This window comes from Acinonyx jubatus, chromosome C1 (genome assembly GCF_027475565.1).
Source record: "Acinonyx jubatus isolate Ajub_Pintada_27869175 chromosome C1, VMU_Ajub_asm_v1.0, whole genome shotgun sequence".
NCBI classification, from domain to species: Eukaryota; Metazoa; Chordata; class Mammalia; order Carnivora; family Felidae; genus Acinonyx; species Acinonyx jubatus.
The window spans coordinates 210537977-210561962 of record NC_069381.1 but is presented as its reverse complement, the minus strand read 5'-3'; the positions used below and the strand labels follow the sequence as shown (position 1 = coordinate 210561962).

Here is a 23986-nt window from a genome sequence, read left to right as displayed (position 1 = left end):
GGTGGGAGGATGGTTCCACTTCTAGGGATGGGGTGACTCGTTCACTTTTTTTTTAAGCAATATCTGAAAACCAGGGATAATCTTCTCCTATAAAATGTTAAATAAGATCTGTCTTTAATGGTGGACATTCTATACCCAGAGTAGGACAACTGTCAGTTCTCTCTCCCCATCCAGAGCCACATGTCCCAGTTGTGGTTTTTTTTTTCAATAGGCTTAGTTGGAATCTTCCGCGACAGCTTTTTGTGAATCTCAACAGATTAGAGCTACCACTACTCTATTAGGCAAAGATTTCCCTCGACACGGTTGCTGCATGACTTAAAAAACCTAGTTGATAGTTCTCAGTGGAGAAAGAGCATTATTTAGAACGATCCAAAAGGGAAGTCAATCCCAGTAAGATGGACCTGCAGGCATATAATTCTGTGTGGTGGCAACAAAAGGGTCTCTACCCAAACAAAAAGGATCGGGAACCTTAAGGAAGCAGGTTAAATGCTACGTTACAAAAAAACTTCATCACACAACTGAATAAACTTGGCATATGCTGGCCAAAGGGATGACTTGGGAAGATCTACTTGAGTTGGCCTTCCCTTCTTAGAGTCTAAAGACCACAAAACTCACAGACAATAGTGTCCAGAATCCCAGGAAGCGGGAAGTAGAAATGAAGACATCATCAGTCACCATCTGTAACTGATTCTGTTTCCCAGTTCAATAAATATCAAATTCAACTTTTCTCCTTCAATTCATTCTCATGCAAAAGAAAGAGGTCCTCTGTGAATAAAGGTTGATTTTCAATAATTGTGAGAATTCATCTTTTTAAATACAAATCATCTTAATCATTTGATACCCACTAAGGAAAGAAAGGCATCCCTTCATTTCAAAAATACTCATCACTTCCCTCTTAGTTCCATATGCTTTTCTTTTCCTCTTCTTCTTCTTCTTCTTTTTTTTTTTAATTTTTTTTTATTTTTGAGAGAGAGAGAGACAGAGCATGAGCAGAAGAGGGGCAGAGACAGAGCATGAGCAGAAGAGGGGCAGAGACAGAGAGACAGAGCTCAACGCAGGCTCCTGACAGCACAGAGCCTGACGCGGGGCTTGAACTCACGAACTGCGAGATTAAGACCTGAGCTGAAGCTAGACACTTATCTGACATAGCCACCAGGCATCCCAGTTCCATGTGCTCTTCTGTTAGGTCTTGTACAAAGCTCTCAAATATCAGTTACTTCCCAACCTTCAACCATGTCCCTGAGTTTTTTGTATCTCCTAACTTGTGCTTGGTTTTATAGGCCAAGGACTACTTCTAGTCATTCCAACTGTGGGCCATCTACTTGAACTGATAATCTTGTCAATTTTCCATAGCCCCAACTGATGATACTGTTCAGACCTATAACTCTCACCATCCCTCCTCTGGGTCTACACCTCTATTTCCAAATGCCTACTGGATGTCATGACCTGAATGATCTTCATAAAACTCAAATTCAACATGTGATCAGAAACTGAATTCGTAGTGCGTCTCACCACTGGTCTTATTTGTCTCATTTAAAAGACTGTACGTACTCATGCAGTTACTAAACCAGGTATCAGGTTGATCTCATTCCTTGAAAGCTCCTCTGCCTCACGTCCCATACCTGATCTGCCATCTAACTCTGCCAATTTTAGCTCTGAAATATCTCAGTCACCTAGCCCTTCTTCTGCATCACAGCTGCCATTGCTCAGTTAGGTCTTCAAGTATGACCTCAAGTCGTAACTGGTCCCATGCCTTGCTCCAATTTCTCCCCTCTTCCACAGTCTCCTTTCCTTAACAACCTTGGATGACTCCCCAGTACCTCAGTCTCTTAGCAGCCACAGATAACTGGGCAACCACAGTCTATTTTTTCCAGCCTCCTCTCCAGACTGCCCACCAGGCACCCTGCACTATTCTCACTATAGATACTACTCTAGCCTCCCTCCACTTCTGTGACTCTGTTCATACCAACAATATTTTTTACCCTTCTTCACCTGGCAAACCTTACTCACCCTTCAAGGCCCAGAGAATAAATTGCTTTCTCCCCCACTCCCTCCTCCTTTCACCTTCTACACTTTCTTCTCTGAATGGTTCTTCCCTCTCTCTGCAAATCTGTTCCTCTTCTCTATGTGCATGGTCTGTGGTTACTAGCAGTCTCTGTTCCCTAATGATTGTCTCCAGCCCTCATTCCATGTCACATTTTTGCTCCAGAGTCCTCAAGCTGTGGAGAAAAAAATCTAACTGGTTACTGGCCAGTCAACGTGTTGAAGATCCTTGGGTCAGGAGTTCCCTCAGTTCACTGAGGACAGGGGACAGATTGTATTTACCACTTTAGTAAAGGCAATTCCCAACAAACGGAACTAAGGCAGGTAAGACCCAGAACATGTATCTGTTATCTATAACTCCTCTTATAGACTAATTTCACCTCAAGGACAAGCATCTAGATTTTATTCTTTGATCATCTTTTTTTCCCAGCAGGGAGCATAATTCCTGGCATATGATGTCCTCTGTGTTTGCTTGGATATTCTTGGTTGAGATGATGGAACATTCAACATAAACCAGCTTATCTGTATCAAAGGTGACTCAGTGGCTCACGCACCTGCAAGTCCAGAGGAAAGTCAGGGTCCAGGGTCAGCTGATGTAGGGCCCACAAATGGTGGTGGGGCCCAGATTTTTTTCTAGTTCTCCATTCTTCTATTCACAACACTGATTAGCAAGTCATAGAATCGCTGCCAGGAGCGATTAGGGATAAATGTTTCCTGTTGATGTCCATCAGGAAACTTCTTACATCCCAGAACTCCAAGCAGGAGTCACCCCGATTAGACCGCTGAGGTCATGTGTCTTGGGAAGAGGAAATGGTATGAAGATATAATGTCTAATACAGTAACCACAAACCACACGTAGCGATTTAAAATAAAATTAATGAAAATGAAATACAATTAAAAATTCAGTTTCTCAGTCACACTAACATGTCAAATGGACAACCATCACAGGTAGCTAGTGGCTGCCGTACTGGACAGTACAGATTAGAATACTTCCAATTCTGCAGAAAGTTCAGTTGGCATAAGGTAAGCAAGCATACCAAGCAACTGGTATTAAGGCAACCAAGACTCAGCTCGGCGGCTGGAGTCACCTTCACCCACAGTACAAGGAATCTGGGGAAGGAACAGATGAAAAGCTGAACACGTGGGAAAGGGAAAAAGGGAAATAGACATTAGGTGGGCAACGAACAATGCCGAACATATTCTTATAGAAAGAAATTAAATTGATCTGGTATGCTTTGCTCCTTAAATAATATGATCCATATGCAGAAGTTTGTTACGGTAAGTACAAGGTATTTTTCTTTTATGAACTCACTAACTTCCTGTGGGACACTGGACAAGCCAAGTAACTTCTCTGAGCCTCAGTTTCCTTGTCTGTAAAACAAAAGGAATGAACTAAATCAGTTGTTTCTAACCTTTTAATCACAGCAGATTTTTTTATTGCACATTTTTAAACATTAATTTTTGCCCAGGATCTCACACTTGGAAGTATTTTTAGTAACTTAACTGAACTGAAAATTAATTTGCTATTCTGTTGTTGTTTTATCAAAAACATGTAACTGTTAACTACAGCTTCTGATCGGTGAGGAAAGTCAATGCTACCACAGTGGGCTGGTATCATTTGTACCACAAGCGAGGCTGACCTTGGAGTCTTACTGAAAGCAAATTTACTGTTTTCACTTAGTGCTATGAAATATTTACAAACAATGTGAAGTGCTCCACTGAAAGCCCTTAGGGGTAGACTGTATCACATGTCAAGAAGAGCACACGATCTTGTAGGTAGGACGCACGCAGGTCAAGAATTCTACGATTTCTATGGTAATGTGACTATAATCAGATATAAATAACCCTTGTCACTAGCATAGACTGGCCTGACCTGGAAAGTACCAGAGAAGGGGATGAGTGGATGGACTGGGAAGAAAGACCCTAAGGGTAACTGAAATCTAGTGAGCAAGGGACAGGAAGTAAGGAGAAAATGATACCACTACAAAAAGTTGCTGATCTTCCCTTTTCATTACCAGTAAGCCCAAGAAAAGTGGATTACCAAGTAATCCAGGAAGCCAAATATAAAGCTAGAAGTGGACAAGCAAGCAACAGAATCAGGAGCACCACACCGAAAAGGGGGCTAGAGGAGCCACGAGGAAGGTAGCTCCAGAGACCTTCAAGTCTTCACTCAATCTCTAGAAGGGCAGGTACACGTTGTGGCGGGCATGCTAGAGTTGTGGAAAATTCCTATTTTCAGATAAAAGCATGAACAAGGTTTATCATAGGTTATTTCTTTTTATGTAAATTTCTATTGTAATAATTTTGTATTAAAAGGGCAAGAAAGACAACAGGCATGTCTATTAGAGGTGCTATAAGGGATAGACTGGGGCAGGGTAGAGTCTGTAAAGTAAATTACTTGTAATGTTCTAACACCCAAGCCCCCTATGCCTGCTGAGATGTCTAAAAGCAACTAGGCACCTAGGTTGGAGTGATTGCATGATAAAAAATGGGAAGAAGAAGTAAAATGGACAAGCCAGTGAAAGAACTGGGCAAGCCCCAATTATGTTTCAATAAAGAACAGATGTAGTTATTATTACTTCAAGATTTCTTATAATTCGTCATGATTTTCTATTTTTATTAACCCTTCTAGTAACTATGTATTTAATTTCCAAAAAAAGATCCTTTAAAAAATCGTACAATGAGACGCCTGGGTGGCTCAGTTGTTTAAGCATCTGACTTCAGCTCAGGTCATGATGTCACAATTCAGGAGTTCGAGCCCCGCATTGGGCTCTATGCTGACGGTGCAGAGGCTGCTCAGGATTCTCTCTCTCTCTCCCTCTCTCCCTCTCTCTCAAAATAAATAAATTAAAAAAAAAAACCACAGTCCTCAAACTGCTAAATAGAGAATCACCACATGAAAGCAATTCTACTCCCAGGTATAAGTCCAAATGAATTAAAAACAGGCACACAGATACTTGTGTACCAACGATCGTTTCAGCATTATCCACTATTCAATAGCCAAGAGGTGGAAGCAATTCAAGTATTCATGGATAAACAGAATGTGGGACACACAATATAATGAAATATTCAGGCATAAAAAGGACTGACATGCTGCTGCATGCTACAACATGAATGAACTATGAAAACATTAGCTAAAGGAAATAGGACAGACACAAAGGAGAAACAGTGTATGATTCCACGTCTGTGAAATATCAAGAATAGACAAATTTATAGAGAGGAATAAGATCAGTGATTATCAGGGGCTGGGGTAGGTGAAACGAAGAATTAGGGCTCAACAGTTCTAGAGTTCCGGCTAGGGTGATGAAAAATTTTTGGAATAAATAGTAGTAATGGTTGCACAAAATCACGAATGTAATTAATGCAACTGAATTGTGTATTTAAAACCGGTTAAAATGACAAGTTGTATTCTATATATATTTTACCATACACACACACACACGTTTTCTTCACCTACAAGAGTTTCTGCTTATAACAGAGACTTGAGGACGGGGGATAGTTTGACAAGCAATATTTATTGCTTTCAAGAAGGAGAGCCCAGGGTTAGAAGAGAAGGGGCAGGTCCCTCTGACAGAAGGAGAACAGAGCGGCTCTTCAAGAAACTAACTAGATGCCAGTGACTCTTTAAATTTAGATTTCCAGTTCAAACTTCTGTCATGAACTTCAACTTGCACTTCCAACTACACATGATCACCTCAGATTTTAACATGTCTAAAAGAATATCCTTAGTAATAAAAAAATAGAAATTGGTTACTTGCAATAAATAAAAACAGTAAAAATAAATTTCTATTAAAAATTAAACAGGTCAATAGCTAAATTTCAAAATGAAGGGAAAATTGAAAGAGGCTATGATAATAGGTGCAGACAAAATTGAACAACTGAAAAGACTTTGTACAACTCAATCCCACTATATGAGAATATGTGGTTAAAATATGTAATTTTCCTGGAAAATACAAATTATCAAAATTTATGCAAGAAGAGGAAAAAATCCCTACAGAAACCAATAGTCATCAGAGGTGGAAAAGTTGCCAACTAAAGAAACCCTAGCCCACATTTCAAGTACAAGTTCTTTAAATGCTTCAATCATCGAGAAAATCTGACCATTCTCAATGTTGTTTTAACTGCTCCAAAGCACTAAGAAAAAAGCTCCCCAATTCTTCCTACAAAGTTAACAGAGCCTAATACCAAAACAACAAAAACAGTACAATAAAAAGAAACCACAGACCAATCTCACATTTTGCACAAAAAAATCCCAAAATCACAAATTCTTTCCAAAGAAAATTGAGCCACATGTTAAAACATGTTACATACCATGACCAAATGAGAAGCATGGTCACATGAGGGATGCAAGAATTATTCAATGTTTTATGTTATGTAAATAAGCCAAAGGGAAAAACAGTATCATGAAAAGAAACTCAAAACGCACTTGGAAAAGAAAAAGTCAATATCCATTCCCAATAGGAACTTTTAGTAAAAAAGAAAGAGGACACTCGGTTAACTTGGTCTCAAGCCAACAACCAGCCCTGTGCTGGAGGGTGTAATATTGAAAGCATTTCCATTAAAGTCCAGAAGAAGGCAATCACCACTATTATGTAATACGGCTCTTAAAGCAATGGCCAGTGAAATGAGGTAATAAATAAGAAGGCCAAAATTAGAAAGGAAGGTGCAAATCATTATTTGCAGATAGAAACTATTTCATACCTACAAAATCAAAACAACCAACTAAAAAATTATCAGAAATAATAAGAGCACTCATTAAGGTTTCCAGTTAAAAAAAAAAAACCCCACATTATAACATCCCGAATATGTCTTTAATATACCAATAATTATCTGGAGGAAAATGTTAGAAAAAATATCCTTTCAAATTAATACCCCAAAACACAAAATATTCAAGTTTTTTCTAGTAAGAAATGTGTGAGATAATGCCATATATAAACTATTAAGCATATGAAGAGGACCTAAGATTTTTTTAATTCACAATATGAATAGATGTGATAAATTAAGATGCACATAGACTAGGCTACAGTCAAAACAGCAGAATAGGGCACAAATTGTCCCCCCAAAATACCCCACAACTGAGAAAAGGATTGAGGCAATAGATTTTAGCCTGAATTATTATAATTAGTACCCCACAGGAAAAAACAAGAAAATAAACCAATCCAATAACCACTTAAAACAAGGAACTGTTGAATTTCCTAACAATAAAAAATAATTAAAACACATTAAAGTCCTGTTCGGCAACTATCAATTCCAATAGTTTAAACCAGGGGCTCTCCAAGTATGGTTTGAGACTGTCTCAGAAGGTCCATAAGATCAAAACTCTCCTCGAAATGATACTAAGACATTATTTGTTCTTTTCATTCTCGTTCTCTCCTGATGTAAAGCAGGGATCAGCGACGAAGCTGGCCAGCAAGCCAGATCCAGCCATGTCTGTTCATGTTGTGCCTGTGTGTGTGGCCACAACACTGAAAATATTTACTGTATGGCCCTCTACAGAATACGTTGGCTAACCCTTGCTCTAATGACTAACAGAATGTGTGCTTATGTGTTTTTTTAATGTGTTTTCTAGAATTTTCTAAGATCTTAGATTTAAAGTATAAACAAGTACATTTTAGAGGTTAATTCCACTTTTTTCTCAGTATTTCCACTGTGATTATATCTACTATAATCTCATTAGCTTCATTAACACCCAACAAATCACTATGAAACCTGAAATTTTCCTTAAATGTGCAGAGAAACACAACTAGAAATAAGTACACTGGGGCACCTAGGTGGCTCAGTCGATTAAGTGTCCAACTCTTGATTTCAGCTCAGGTCATGATCTCATGGTTTATGAGATCGAGCCCTGAATCAGGCTCTGTGCTGTTAGTGGGATTCCCTCTCCCACTCTCTCTCTCTGACCCTCCCCTACTTGGGCTCTCTCTCTCAAAATAAATAAATAAACTTTAAATAAATAAAAATATTACACATCACAAAATAGCAGCTGAAAAGCACCTAATTTCATGTCCACAGTAAGATGAACCACAAAATCTTCTAAATAGGCTGCAGTCATATCTTTTACACTCTGTAGTGTTTCTGACTCTCACATCACTTGCAGAATGTGGGGAGACTTGCAGAATGTGGGGAGCTGATTCAGCACTTTCTTTCTGCAGCTCATATGCTCTGGAGGACGGTACAAGACGAGAACAGGGCAGCAGTCAGCCCAGAGACCCTAGAGGTGCTGTGCTCGGTGAACAATACAGCAGAGATGAGATAGGTATAAATAAGTTAATGAAAACTCAAAATAGAAATTATCTGATACACAGACAATAGTACGGCTTGCTGTGCAGTGAGACAAAAAGACATAAACAGCAAGCAATTCATTTAAATTACTGTAATCAGCATTAACCTTCCCACAGGCAGACAAAGCAGCTCTGGGGTCAGCTGTCGGGAAAACAAGGGTGAGGGGGTGAAGAGGAGCAGTAGGCGTCAGCAGGGAGGTACTTCCTGAAGAGCTCCCCAAGTACTGAGGACAGGGCTACAGAAGGTGCCTGGCACTTGGCAGGCTCTTGGTGAAAACACTTGAGATGGATGGAAGCATGCATTCACCATCCTTTCACCTTCGTCAGGCTTGGGCTCAGCAGAGCACCAGCAACATCCTAGTCATTGGATGACTAAACCAATGGCAAAGGTAAGTGGCACAGCCTGGGACGGTTTTGAGACCGGGCAGGCACCAATAGAAGAAACTCCAAAACCATTTCTTTCCATGACTTGTCACAACGTCTCTGACTAAACCCTTAATATTACAGAATATATATTTCATCACAGAACTTTTTAGCTAGATGGAACTTCTGGCATAATTTTGCCCAACTCCCTTATTTCAGAAGCACAGTGGACACTGCAAACTTGCTCATCTTACTCCCAAGTCTACTGCCATTTCCACTGTCCCAGGTTACCACTAATAGCACTCCTGCTCCATGCCATGTCAAAGAGACATAGAATATAAAATACCTGAAGGTAAGTTACACAAGAAAAAGGCTTATAGAGTAATAGTTTTAGTACCTATTGATGATCCTTGACTCAATCAAATTATTCTACCGAGGGCTGAGCCACCATGAAATATTTAACCTGTGCTATGAGTATTGGTAGCTATGAAGAGGGATATATAGCATAATGGTTAAGAGGACAAGTCTAGAACCATTCAATTGTGGCTACATGGTAGAGTCCTTGGCTCTCTGGAGAGCTTTTTAAACATACCAGATCAACTAGAATCAGAATGCCTAGGGTGGTATCCAGGCATTGATATTTTTTAGAAAGCTACTGGGGGACTCTTCTAAAGTATACTTACCAACTGTGTATCATTCCTGTGCTTTGGAAATAAAAAGCTACAAGTATCTCTGAGATAAATACTGTTAATATTCCTGAAACAGATACTAGGAATGTTGTAAGAAAAAATAACTGAACATAATGAGGATTAATTATAAATATAGTTGACCCTTGAACATTTGAACTGCCCGGGTCCACTTACATGTGGATTTTTTTTTAATAAATACATATAGTAATGTAAATAATAATGTAATTATATACATATAGTATATAATATAGTATATATACATATAGTAATGTATGTCTTCTTCCTTTTGATTTTCTCAATAACATTTTCTTTTCTCTAGCCTACTTTATTTAAGAAAAGAGTATGTAATAAATATACAAAATATGCATTAATCAACTGCTTATGTTATTGGTAAGGCTTCCAGTCAATAGTAGGCTATTCGTAGTTGAGTTTTGGGGGGGTCAAAAGTTGAACGTGGATTTTTGACTACAGGGGAGTTCAGTGCCCCAGCCCCCATTTGTTGTTCAAGGGTCAACTGTACTTAGACAGGGCCTAGCACCCAGTAAATACTCAATAAGTATCAGTGATTGTGATTATTATGTGTAAATACAACATGGGTATGCATATATACAAAAATATATCAAGCTATAGCCTAGTATACACACATGCACCCCTAACAATACAACTTCAAAATATACCAAGCCACAATTTAGTTAAGGAAGAAATTATAAGGAAATTAAATACTTAGAACTAACTAATAATAAAGATACTATATATCAAAATCCTTGGAATACAGCTAAAGAAGTATCTGGGGGGAAATTTATAGCTCTGAAAACAGTTCAAAGGAAACAGGAGAGGTTAAAAGTAATAAGCTAAGTATTCAACTTAAGAAGTTAGGAGAAGGGCAAAAAAGCAAACCCCTCAAATAGAGAATTAAATAACAAAGATAAGGGGCCCCTGGCTGGCTAAGTTGGTTTAGCGTCTAACTCTTGGTTTTGGCTCAGGTCATGATTTCACAGTTCATGAGATCGAACTTCGCGTTGGGCTCTGTGCTCACAGCATGGAGCCTGCTTGGGATTCTCCTTCTCCCTCTCTCTTTCTCTGCCCCTCCCCCACTCACTCACATTCTCTCTCTCTCTTTCTCTCTCTCTCTCTCAATAAACTTTAATAACTAACAAAGATAAGGGCAAGTATCAATGATATACAGAACAGCATCATCAACAATAAACAGAGAAAAATAACACAACCAAAAAGCATGTTCCTTGAAAAGATGAGTAAGAGAGATCTTTGGCAAGCAAGGGTTACCAAGAAAGGGGCACCTGAGTGACTCAGTTGGTTAAGCGGCAAGACTCTTGATTTCAGCTCAGGCCATGATCTCAGTTTGTGAGACTGAGCCCCACATCAGGCTCCACACTGACAGTGCGTGAAGCCTGCTTCTGATTTCTCTCCCTCCCCCACTTGCACTCACTCTCTCTCAAAATAAATAAACTTAAAAAAAAAAGGTGACCAAGAAAAAAAGAAAGATTCAAATAATCAAAATACAGAATGAAATGGGAGGCAAAAGCACAGGCACAAGAAGTTTTCTTAAATAATGAAGAACTATTAAAAAGTATCAGGATTATCTCTAGGCTAATAAATTCAAAAAGATAAGTTCCCATTAAATTATGCCAAACTTGGCACAAAAAGAAAGAAGTTGAACAGATCAGTCAGTATAAAAGCGATGAAAAGAGCAAAGATCTTGCCTTCTAAAAAAACAGCAGGTGCAAACAATTTTACAATAAGTTCTACCAAATTTTAAGGAATTCCTATCCTACACAACCTGTTTTGGAAAAATAAGAAAACCAAAAACTGACCAGAACATTTCATGAAGCTAATATACTCTTGATTCTAAAAATCAGATAATGACAACAAAATGATAGGTCTATTTAACATGACAGAAAAATTCTGCCCTAAATATTACCTAAGTAAATCCAAGAGTGTATTTAAAAAGTAATAATACATTGGGACTGAATAGAATTTATCCAAGAATTCAAGGACATCTTTGAATTCCTAAGATGGCTCAATATCTGAAATAGATTTAGAAAGAAACCAGGTAATAATCTCCATAAATAAAGAATCCACATTATAAAGTTAAACAAATGGCAAAACTATGGAGTTAAAAAAAGATTATACTGGAGAACATCTGTTTGAACTAAGAATAGGGAAAAGCTTAAAAACCCATAAAGTACACAATTAATTCTATCACATTAAAATTAAGGGTTTTGTTCAATAAAAGACATCACAAGGTTAGTGGAGAAATGACTAAATGACAGAATGGCAGGAGATATTTGTAATGCCAAAAATGGAAATGTGATTATTATAGAGAATAGGTCAGAAATTCCTACAAATCAACAAGAGAACAGTAACCCTGATAGAACAATAGGCAAATGATATAGAAGGGCAATCTGCAGAACGTAACCTAGATTACAAAAACTAGAAAGCTGGATAATTCTGGCTGTTGGCAGGAATGAGATGATGTAAGAAGTCTCAGGCACTGCTGGTGGAGGTGTAGACTGCCGGAACCATTCTGGCTTGGGTCAAAGCCTCAATTAATAAAGAACTGCTTCTCTGCCTTGCAGAATATATATCCTTTGTGCATATATTTCTTTTGGGGACTTCACAGGGAGGAATGGCTAGTCTAGCACAGGATTTGGGCCTTAGACATTCTAGGTCCTGACCAAATGCCTCTACCTGAATCACACCTGATAGGACTGCATTGCCCACTGAGTCTAAAAGACAGAGAAGCCAAAATTCCACTGTACCCTTCTAACACAGGTCTGGATATGGCTTTACCTTTTTTAAAATGAGATTTCAAAACATTGTCCCAAATTGTGGTTGACGGGAAAGTATATTTAATTTTCGATATAATTTCTGAACTAAACCTGACTGCCTTCTAGTTGCACTAATTATCATTTAGGGAAAATGTGATCTCAGAACCTGGAAACAGAAGAAATTTAGCTCTAACAAAGAATGGATTCGAAGAATGGGTTCTTGGTATTTAAATAACCCAGAAGTACCACAAGAGAATAATCATACGAGTCCTCTTTTCTTACCCAAAGGGAAATACAGTCACTTTTCATCCAAGGGAATGGGACTTAAACAGAGGCACTGAACGGGCGTGTCATTGGAAGGAGACGAACCTTAAGTGAGAAAAAAGGTCTCATCCTGATCCCGAAGCCAACTGGGGCAGGCCCTGGAAGGAGTAGTAAGATTCAACTCTCAAAAGGGATCAAGGATTCCATGCAGATTCTTCCTCCAGAAAAGAGCTGGAGGTGGCCAGGAGATAGAAGACAAGTGAAAGGGTCACTGGCTCTACATTCAAGCCCATGTTCAGTCATCAGGGTACTGGTAGAGGCTTGTCTCCAGACCAGAAAACTGAACAAGATCTCGGGCAGACCCAGCAAGGACAGAGGACAGGAAATGTACATCAAACCTGATGAGGTTGTGAGCACGAAGATTCAGAGGCCAAAACTGCTCTTCAAATTCCTGAGGATGAAAGATGCAGAGCTATGGTATCACTTGGCCATCATGATTTTTATCCTTTGGAGTTTGCTAACCAGGCAACCATTACCCAAATATCTGATAACAAGGAAAATTTATTTGGGTTGTCCCCAGTCTCTACCCAGATGGCAGATTTCTGTGCCGACAACAAAGCTGCTGTCTGGAAAGCGCCAAAAGCTGAGCCTTGGGAGCCTGTGGGGCTGGACCTACGAAAGGGGCCCAGCTCATTGGCCCACTCTGTCTCAGGGGCTGAGGGTGATGCCTATCCATGCTGTCTTCCTAGAAGAAACTACTGGTCAGGTCTGAGGTGCCCAGAGAAACTTTTTTCTTCATGCAACAATAGACTTTTGTGGCAGACCCTCGGGCTCTCTGCGCACTTACCAGAGAAACTGGTAGTTACAGCAAAGACAGGAATGTTTCCTGGGCACACAGGGTTATACATTGTGGACACATGCAACAGGTAACGTCTGTTTTAGATAAAAGAAACGTGAGATTAAAACAAAATAAACAAATAAAAAACGCTCTTTGGAACACAAGTGTGAACTAAGATTAATAACCGTTTGCAATTACGCACAAAGCAAAGAACCTTTCTAGAAGTCTTAGGAAAAGTTTATGATGTTCTTAAGGTTATGGTTTGTTTCAATAACAAATTTCAAAACCTTAAATGGTGCAAAAAGTACTAACATCCTAACTGTAACCAGATTTTATGTTATCCAGAGAAGAGAAGCTGGTTGAAATGTCCTAAAAAACACCGTGATTTTTAAAAGAGCAAATTGCCATTTTCCTAAATATCAAGAGGGCAAGAAATGAGAAACAGCCATGTGGTTTCACAAACTCTCTATTTAGAGGCTAGCAGGAAAGAAAAATTTGTACCACATACTGCGGGAAGAATTAAGGCCATTCCCTCAGTCAGGCCTAGTAAGGAAGCAATATAAACAACAGTAAGGTAGGAAAACCATAAAAAGAGTAAGGAAAAAACATGCATACAGTAGACATGTAAAGGGTTCAGTGATATTTACCTATAAGAGAGAAGGAGGGGAATTACAACAGAGGACAAATCAAGAACAAGTCTGGCATTAGGATTTCCCAAACAAAGGGCAAAGTAGGTTATTAGCATCCACCCTGACATCAACTCTGTCATCACTCCCATCCACCAACACTTCCTTGCCTTTGTATTGGTACGAACCACTAATAAGAAATCAAGGCATCTTCTCCCTTCAACTTGGAGCCCAGGGGAAAAGAGGCTCCTGAGGTCTGCCAAGTCCAATCACCAGAGCTAGGTTTCCATGAAGTAGTTTTGGACCAAATACTAAATAAGTTTTCAAGTGCTCCTTTGCCTGGCCTTGTCCTGCAAGTATCTCTCTCCCTTGGTGATCTTGTCGACGGAGAATTTAGCTATCTGGAGTCCTGGTTATTTCCCTCTCTTCTCACAGAGAGGACATGACTCACAGTACTGACGTCGTTACTATATAAATGCACTCTCAGAAGAGGGTCACGGTATCCAACCAGTTTTAAAGGAAGAAAGAAAAAACACCAGAAGAATGAAATCGCGAGGAACAACATCCAACCGAAATTGGCTGGGTCTTGAACAGTAAATCACTAGTTAACTAAGCAAGCCACCAAACAAAAGGAACCTGGGTGCCTCAGGTCAGTGTACCTGGTGGGCCACTGCAGTAGTCTCTTCATCCAAAAGGAATTTCACAGTTGGAAAGTCCTTCTGAATGAACAGCACTTGGCACCAAAAAGCTAGGCATGTTTTCAGAAAATGCTCACCACCCCACGTCACTACCTCATCAGCAGTGAAGAGACAGGGTGATCCTTATGCGGTCACTTCCTGAAATCACCTCCAGCTTACTTCAGGATGTCAGTGAGATACGCTCACCAGTCCCTATCACAAGGTGTCCATAAAACATCCTCTTTTAGTAATCTTCTGGCATTTCTTCTAGCCTTTCAAGGGGACTGTGCCAGAAACCTCTTCCTGATGAAAAAAACAAAACAAAACAAAACAAAACAAAACCAACCTCATAATCTAGTTGGCCTAGCCAGGTCAATCGTTTCCATTTCATAGTACAGATAGAACTCAATTTGGCTGGAAAATATACTCCCTGTATTTAATGTCTTAGACATCTATCCAGTAAAATATTCCAATTTGGGGGGGCTACTTTCCCTTTAGTCTCCTAGAGTCCGCTAGGCCCTTGGTCATGGCTCTCCCCCAGTGTGTTTGCAACTGCTTTCTTCTGCATCCGGAGGACACATGGCTTAGATTTTGATTAGAGACAACAAGACTGGGTTTTTTCAAGGTTTAGAATCAAAACACTTTGAAAAGATAATCTACTTATCAAATTTAAGGTGATCCGGTCCCACCACCAATGACAAAAAGATACTGAGTTAAAGCAAAATGAAGGGCAAAATGAAGTGCTTTTTTGGATTTGAAAGATCAGTTTAATTCTGTTCATATGAGCCACAGGGGTGGACTGGGCACATCACAGGAAATGTCAAGGTTGGCTATCAATACAACCCAAGACCCATTAGGAAAGGACAACAGCAACCACTAACCACAGGAACCAGCAGCCAGAAGCTGTCCTAAAAGCTGCCACTGGTTAGAAATTGGGAAGGTCCCAAATGTACCATGTGATTAGGTCTGTAGCACAGAGAGACTCCCAAAACTGAAAACAATCAGGTTAGTGTAAAATAAAATGTCAGGCAGCAATCCAGTACTCACCTTTGTCATGAACACAAACTGAGAGTTTCTGAACACCATCAACCAGAACATTCTGTGTGTTGCCATGTCCATCTTCTGAGTCGCTGTCATCAAACTGAGCCTCTATAATGACATCAGGACTGTCATTATAGCCTTTCACGGACTGCTGCGGGAGATGGCTTCCACAGAGCTCTTCAGGGAGATCTAATTCATCGGTACCTTCTGTTTCTTTGTCATTGCTCTCTGGTTTAATTACCTGAAGAAAATAGAAAAGTTCTGCTAAATCACTGGAGGGAAGAACAGGAAATAACAGATTTAGCTTTTTTCATTTTCCTTTCTGAAGGAAAAAAACTGCACACTCAGAAGCTCAAAGCAATGGACATGTAGCCTGAAAAAAAATATTTATTTTCCAGGTACACGGACCACCTTATGGAAATGATCAATTCAGCAATGCCAGGGTGGCACTCAGCTCCTCAAGGTGCCCAAGATTAATGTCATATCTACTCCTCATTTTTCTGATGTACATTTTCATCCCCTCATCACAGGCCCTGAATACCACAAGGACTATGCTGCTTCACAAGGGCTCATCACAAGGGATCAATGAGTATCTTCAGAGGTGATAAAAGAACTCAACATAGTATGTTACTGTGCTCCCAAATGAAGCCACAAGAATATAAGGTGAAATGGAAAAAAACAAAATTAACTGTAAATAAGAGTTTATAAATGTTCTCATAAAAAATGTAAACTCTTAATTCTCCATTTTGAGGCTTGAAATCAGTATACAAAGCACACAACTGATGGATATTTATAGAACTAAGGAAGCATTATATGACAATATTTTCAAAAAAAAGAAAAGGAGTAAAGCAAACAGAAGAAGAGTCCAGATACTAATCCACTTAATGAATTTGTCACATAACAGTCATATGTCAATACTTTGATTTCTATGGCATTTGATTTCTATGGATGTCTGTAGCAGTTTCTCAATGTGTCTATATTTGAGAGGTCTAATATTTTTCTAAGTTTAAACTTAAAGTTTCAAGTTAGATGCCTGCCTTCAACAAGCCAGATTAACATCTGAATTAGACCACACAAAGATCATATTAATAAGGGGTCTTTGTTTCACACAAGGCAGAGAAAGCTATTAAAAGAAATCTTTCCCAAAACATTTTCATGTCACAGATTCCAATTAACAACATAACCATCCCCAGACAATGAATATTATATTCAGCCAGAAAATCAAAGTAAAATACTACAAAGGTATTCACAATCAGAATAAAGATTCTAAGAATATATTCCCAAGTTTTTAAAAAAGTGACTTCAAGAAAATGCGGTAACAGAAAAACGTGTAAGCAATAATTTTCCAGAGTAAAATTGTGCCCTTTGATAGCATTTTCTTGATTCCCAATTTCTGAATATATTTAATGAAATTTTCTTTCAACTCTTGCCATGTTTTGACTGTTGTCAGATTCATTCAATCATTTGTTCATTGTTTCATTCATCCATTTGTTCATTATTTCATTATGAGAAGTTTGAAGGTTCCTTTCCTTTGATAGTAAAAGAAAAAAAATCAGCTGGTTAGGCCAGAAATCTCTAAAAAGATCCCCTTAGGCCTCTTACTGCATGAGAACATAAGAGTAAAGCCATAGTTGGGTCTTTAAATTAATATACAATCATAAACCCAACTCCGCTTATCACGTAAGTCCGGTTTTCACACCTGACCCAACGTAGATCATTCAAAAAACAGAATTTGCTGACAAGTTAGAGAAGAAAAAGAACTTGACATCTGTGTCTGGCAAATTCAGTAACGGGAAGATCTGCCCCTGACCATCCTCAAAGAATTTACACCCTTGAGCATTGTCAGAACAGCCCAAAGCACAGGCAGGAGGTATGTGCGCACACTCTGTGTCTAAAGCATGGTGGCTACAACAGGATCACTGATCTATTGTTTTTTCTGCACCATTCCCACACATAATTTCTCTCAGAGAGAGAGAATGACTGGCGTGCTAGAGTTAGACTCGCTGGTAGCATACAGTCTTCTGGAAAGATGTTAAGCTAAGAGTCCGTGCTTTTGGTTTCCATTATGTATTTATTTCTGCCACTAATGGTTTCACAAAGGATTTGGTTTCCACAGGCCATGAAGAAAATCTTACAAGGGGAATCAGAATTCTGACATTATCAAATTTGAATGCTTAACTATCCTACAACGAAAAGTAGTCTTTTTCCATATGCTGTGTGTGTGTGTGTGTGTGTGTGTGTGTGTGTGTGCAAAACATAACAATTCTGTAATTGCCATGATTCTGCTATTAAGAATTATGCTTTTATGGTTTGGCTCCCTCCCTTTTTTTTTTTTCTCCTTCCCCTCCCCCATGGTCTTCTGTTAAGTTTCTCAGGATCCACATAAGAGTGAAAACATATGATATGTGTCTTTCTCTGTATGGCTTATTTCACTTAGCATTACACTCTCCAGTTCCATCCACATTGCTACAAAAGGCCATATTTCATTCTTTCTCATTGCCACGTAGTATTCCATTGTGTATATGAACCACAATTTCTTTATCCATTCGTCAGTTGATGGACATTTAGGCTCTTTCCATAATTTGGCTATTGTTGAGAGTGCTGCTATAAACATTGGAGTACAGGTGCCCCTATGCATCAGCACTCCTGTATCCCTTGGGTAAATTCCTAGCAGTGCTATTGCTGGGTCATAGGGTCGACTCTTAAAAACTGAGAACAAACTAAGGGTTGATGGGGGGTGGGAGATGGGTATTGAGGAGGGCACCTGTTGGAATGAGCACTGGGTGTTGTATGGAAACCAATCTGACAATAAATTTCATATTAAAAAATAAATAAAACTAATGATCCATAAGAAAAAGAAAGGATTATGCTTTGGCTCAAAAGTAAAAGGTTCAAATAAAAGTCAATGCGAAGAGGAGATCAGGGGAAAGCAATAACCACAGTATGCCAAGCCTGATTGTATAGCACATTTTAAAACCAGAGCCTGGTTCTGACTTTATGACAATCTCCATGGTTTAGATTAGCTACATTTAAGAATTAGTATTTTAGGCACTAAATTTACTTTTGAGTTACTGTATCAAAAATGTTGTTCAGAGGCAGGACTTCATGAATCAAGTCATTCGAAAATATGTAGTAAAAATATAAATTAATATCCTGTATTTAGAAGTATTTGTATTCTATTTTGTTATACCAGCACATGAAAGAACAGAAATACATTCTTTAAAAATGTAAAAGATTGGGGCGCCTGGGTGGCTCAGGCAGTTAAGCGTCAACTTCAGCTCAGGTCATGACCCCCCAGTCCATGGGTTTGAGCCCCGGCTTGGGCTCTGTGCTGACAGCTCAGAGCCTGGAGCCTGCTTCGGATTCTGTGTCTCCCTCTCTCTCTGCCCCTCCCCCACTCATGCTCTGTCTTTCTCCATCTCTCAAAAATGAATAAACATTTAAAAAAAAATTTTTTTTTTTAAAGATCATCATAAGACCACAGGATAAAAAAGACACTCTAAAACTACTCCATATCACACACTGGTTAAGAGTGAGGGTTGCAGGACCCTTAGAGAAATGGCTAATTCAAGTCTGGAGCAGAAAATAGATAAGATGAACCTGGAACATCTTGTCACACCAGGAAAATAAGGAAGCTATCAAAGGCTACTAGGATCTTATCTAAAAAACTCAGGAATCACCATGAAAAAGCTCTCACTGGTCAACCTTAAGCATTTATCCCCTTTCCTGTACAACCTACCTCAGGTTAACCAAATAACTGATGAAGTAAAGTTCTTCTTGACTGAAGAGTTTCAGCTAGTTAAGAAGGAAGGAAAGACGTTCAATATCACATTTTGCCATCCCTATTGAAATAATGGATTTAGGAAATGATTATCAATGGTTGCTGAAACCAATTAAGTCATAACCTGATGGGGATGGAGTTTTATAATAAATGAATCAGAGTAGCAATACCTGTACTGACTAATCAATATAAATATCTTAAAAAGAGAAAGAACCATAGTGCTTCCTGATGGATTATAATTGTAAATACATACCATTATCCATAAAGTATTTTTCCCCCAAACTGACCTTGAATCTGACCTGAAACAGGGATCAGAGGAGCACGTTAAACAACACTAGGGACAGGATCCATTTACACTCACTCCCCAGGTGATTTCATCCAGTCTCATGGCTTTAAACTTCTCTATATGCTATTAACTCCCGAAATTAAATGCCTAGCCTCGACCTTTCCCCTGAATGCCAGACTCCTATCCAATTGCCTACCTGACACCTTCCTTTGGATATTTGTTGGCACCTGAAATGAGAAAGCCAACTAGTCCCCACTAGAACCCACTCCTCTCCCAGCATTTGCTCTCTCAGCAGATGGCACCAGAACATGTCACCTTCTTCTCATGCCCCACATCCAATCCATCAGAAGAGCCCGCTGGTCCTTCCTTTCAAATATCTCTTCTTGACATTTACACTGCTACTGCACAAGCAACCTTTATCTCCTTGCTGAACTACTGTGATAACCAGTCTCCTGATTTCCATTTTGGACCAAAGCAGTTACAGTGATGCTTTTAAAACATAAATCAGGGGGCTCCTGGGTGGCTTCGTTGGCTGAGCATCTGACTTCAGCTCAGGTCATGATCTCACAGCTCATGGGTTCAAGCCCCACATCGGGCTCTGTGCTGACAGCTTGGAGCCTGGAACCTGCTGTGGATTCTGTGTCTCCCTCTCTCTCTCTGCCTCTCCCTCACTTGCTCTCTCTCTCTCTCTCCCAAAAAATAAGCAAACATTTTAAAAAATTTAAAACATAAATCAGATCATGTCATTCCCCCAATGGCTTCCAACACCATTCCATTATCATGCCACAAGGCCTTGTCAAATCAGGCCCCTGTTACTGTTCCAGTCTCATTTTCTATAACTTCTTCCTTGCAAATTACACCCCAATCCTAGAGATCTTCTTGCTATTCCCAGAACACTAAAACCATCCACCCCGAGGCTTTTGCATTGCTATTCCCTCAACCTACAAAACTCTGTGCCCAGCTATTTTTAGGTCTCAATCTCTTCGTTTTGTTCACGTCTCTCCTCAAATGTCCTTTTCTTAGAGAGGCCTTCCCCGATCACGTTAACTGAAACAGCCCCACCTGGCTGTCATTACTCTATCCTCTTGCCCTGCTTTATTTTTCATCACTGTACTTATCCCTACTTGGCAATATATTACATGCTTAGGTACTTCCTGTCTCCCAACTAAAATGTAGGTTTCATGAGCACAGAGGCTATTTTATTCACTGCTATATTGCAAGAGTTGAGAAGAGCAATTCGTAGCCACTCAGATATATGTTCATTGAATGAATACAGCAGCTGATTAGGATAGAACTTGTTCGGAGTCTACCTTCTCTGATAAACTGTAAAACTCTGTGAAGTGAGCATGGCTAGGCCTGACACAGGGTATGCCCAACCTCATCTGAGTGGACAAAGAACAGGAGGTGGCACACTGCATCTAACATCTCCACATATCTAAAATCTGTCTCCCAAGGCTTCGTCCAATTGGCTTGGTTTTCTATAAGCCAGAGTCCACTGCACAGTCTCCCCAGTTCCTCCCCACTACCTGCCCCAGGCAAGAGTAATCTCTCCCTGTTTTGAAGACTCAAACCAATTTATATGTACCTCTATGGCACTTTGCCATTTCTTCACTATGTTAGTGCTACGTACATATATGATTAGCATGATCCATTACCTCACATGCTTACCAGTTGTATCTTATATATCTTTGTATATTCTATAGCAACTTGCAGAATCATTCTAGGTGCTCCATATTTTATCACCAAACAGATGGGTAAATGGGTTGAAAAAATGAGTATAAAATATGATCAGGATGCAAAAGAACTTTCACAATGGTTTCCAGACACAAGAGTATGTGGGTCAGAAACCAGTAGCCCAATTTTCCTTAGATCTGTAAAGTAAGAGCACTTCTTCTGTGGGATTGACCTTGAAAATGTTGAAAAGTCCAACTCAGTGGTTTTCAGCTTTGACCTTTAGCAGATCCCTCTGAGAATCCGATGAAAGCTGTAAACCCTTCCTCCACAGAAAAATACACATCTAAGTAGACAGAAAAAACTCTGTAAGAAAGCACAGGTAGGGAGAGTCAAGGGTCTGGTGCTGAAGGCCACCAGTCCAGGCTGATGAATATTTTGGAGCTCTGGGCTCAGAGTGAAAGAGGGGGGCCCTGAAGAAAATGGATATATCACTGACCTGGTGAACTGAGGACTTTAAAAACTCCTCTGGGTTCCTCCACAGACCCGAGGGTGAGGCAGCTGACTGTACGTCTTACTCCCAGTGCATGCTGCAACTGGGGTTATTCTCCCTTGGAGGTTTAGTCTAGTCTCTGGAGGACAGGACAGAAATGGATCAGTGAGGGAAGCAAATCACTGGGTCACACAGAACTTTTTCTCTCTCTGTCTTGTTCCATGAACAGGGTAGGATGAGCATCACATAAACCCTGCTAACAAAAATAAACAAGGAAAATACAGGCAGATATCAACTGGGGCATATGGCTCTGAAATAAAAGTGTCACTTGAAGCTACTAAAAATGCTCAAGAAACAACAGCACTCTACAATACTTTTTAATTTTGAATTCCTGAAACCCTCCTTCCCAAATACAAATGCGCACACACATGCACACAGAAATATTTGTCAGAGATACCCTGCAGTCAGCTTGACCAAGGATAAGTCTGTCATCTACCTATCATCTCCTTTTGGGATGTAAAATTGGGTGACAGAATGGTGTCACAGTGCGATGAGAGGACCAGACGATCCCCTTTCTCCATCAGGCTATAATCCTTATGCTCTGGGGGATGGACAGCAGTAATCTGGCCTCTTCAGCAGTACCAGGGAGGAGGCCTGATAACTCTTAGAATGAAATTAAGGGAAGCCTATGAGAAGCTTACTATTGAAAGGAAAGGTAGAGGCCTAAGCCCAGAATCTTGAGTTCAGAGACACAAGAGAGAAGGAGACACACCTTTTAGAAAAGAGGATGGGTGCATCATGACTTCTGTACTTTAAGAGGAACATAAGCCCTGTTTAGCAAAGGAATGGCAAAACACTTTGTAGAATCCCCCTACTTCGAACACAAGAATGTCTGCCAAATCAGAGACCCTATGCAATTATGTAAGTAGAAAATGACTACGGAAGAAGCTACTATAAAAGACTGGCAGAATTTTAGGAAACACTACCTGAGAAAATATATAGGGAAATACATACTAGACAGACACAAAAGCACTGCCTTAAAAAATAATGATAAATTAAACTCCAGTAAAATAAAATTTTTCCTTCTATTCTAAGATAACACTAAAAATATTTGTTAAAGATAAGCCATAGATACGCTCATATCCAGAACATAAAAAGCTCCTACAGATCAATGAAAGACAGAAAATCCAACAGAGAAATGGGGAAAAGGCTTAAAGGCACTTTACAAGACAGAAATGCTAACCAGCCAGTAAAGATGGAAAGGTGCTCAGCCTCATTAGTCATCAGAGGGGTGCCTGGGTGGCTCAGTCTGTTAAGTGTCTAACTCAGGTCATGATCTCACGGTTCTTGTGTTCAAGCCCTGTGTCGGGCTCTGTGCTGACAACTCAGAGCCTGGAGCCTGCTTCAGATTCTGTGTCTCCCCTCTCTCTGCCCCTCCGCTGCTCATGCTCTATCTCTGTTTCCCTCAAAAATAAATTAACATTTTAAAAAATTAAAAAAAAACAATAACCACAATGAGATGTCACTACAAAGCCACGGGTAGGCAAAAACTGAAAATCCTGACAATATCAAATGTTATTAGCAAGAATGTACAGCACTATACTGCTGGTCTGAATGGAAACTGTCCAGCCTTTTGTAGAACACATCAGAACTGTGCAGCAAAGTAGAAAACAGACCCATTCGACTCCTGTACAGGCTTATTACAATATGTTGTCCTGCCTCCCTCCAGATTTGACAGGTGAACCCATGGAAAAAGACAAGACTACACTGGGAAAGGACATTTATGCAAAAGCAAGGAGATAAGAAGGTGCAATTTTCCGTTAGTAAAGGCAAGTAATGGTGACAATGTACGTAAGAGTGAGAAAGAAGGATGAAAAAGCATACATGAAAAGCCCTAAATGCCAATCGAATGAGTCGGGTCTTTACCATAAAGTTTTTGAAGTGGGGAAGCCAGGAAAAGTGGTTAAAAGCAGGAACTCTAGTCAACACTACTGGGTTCACATCACACTCTGCCACTTACTAGCTATACCACTTTGGGAAAGTTATTTAATCTCTTTTTTTAATATTAAATATAATGTATCATCAAATTGGCTTCCAGACAACACCCAGTGCTCATCCCAACAGGTGCCCTCCTCAATGCCCAT

The 23986-nt window shown here is 39.7% G+C and overlaps 1 protein-coding gene across 7 annotated transcripts in view; it reads right to left on the bottom strand.

Annotated features, from left to right (window-relative positions):
* The window catches only part of DIS3L2 (DIS3 like 3'-5' exoribonuclease 2), a 348816-nt gene that overhangs the window by 209926 nt on the left and 114904 nt on the right, over positions 1–23986 (bottom strand). For 6 of the 7 annotated variants that reach the window (XM_027047786.2, XM_053215958.1, XM_027047801.2 and 3 more), the window contains one exon: positions 15618–15852. In XM_027047786.2, coding sequence (XP_026903587.1) covers positions 15618–15852 — 235 coding nt within the window. Of the gene's footprint in view, positions 1–13276; positions 13363–14684; positions 14825–15617; positions 15853–23986 lie in introns of those variants that run through there. The other variant, XM_027047808.2, reaches the window with a different exon arrangement.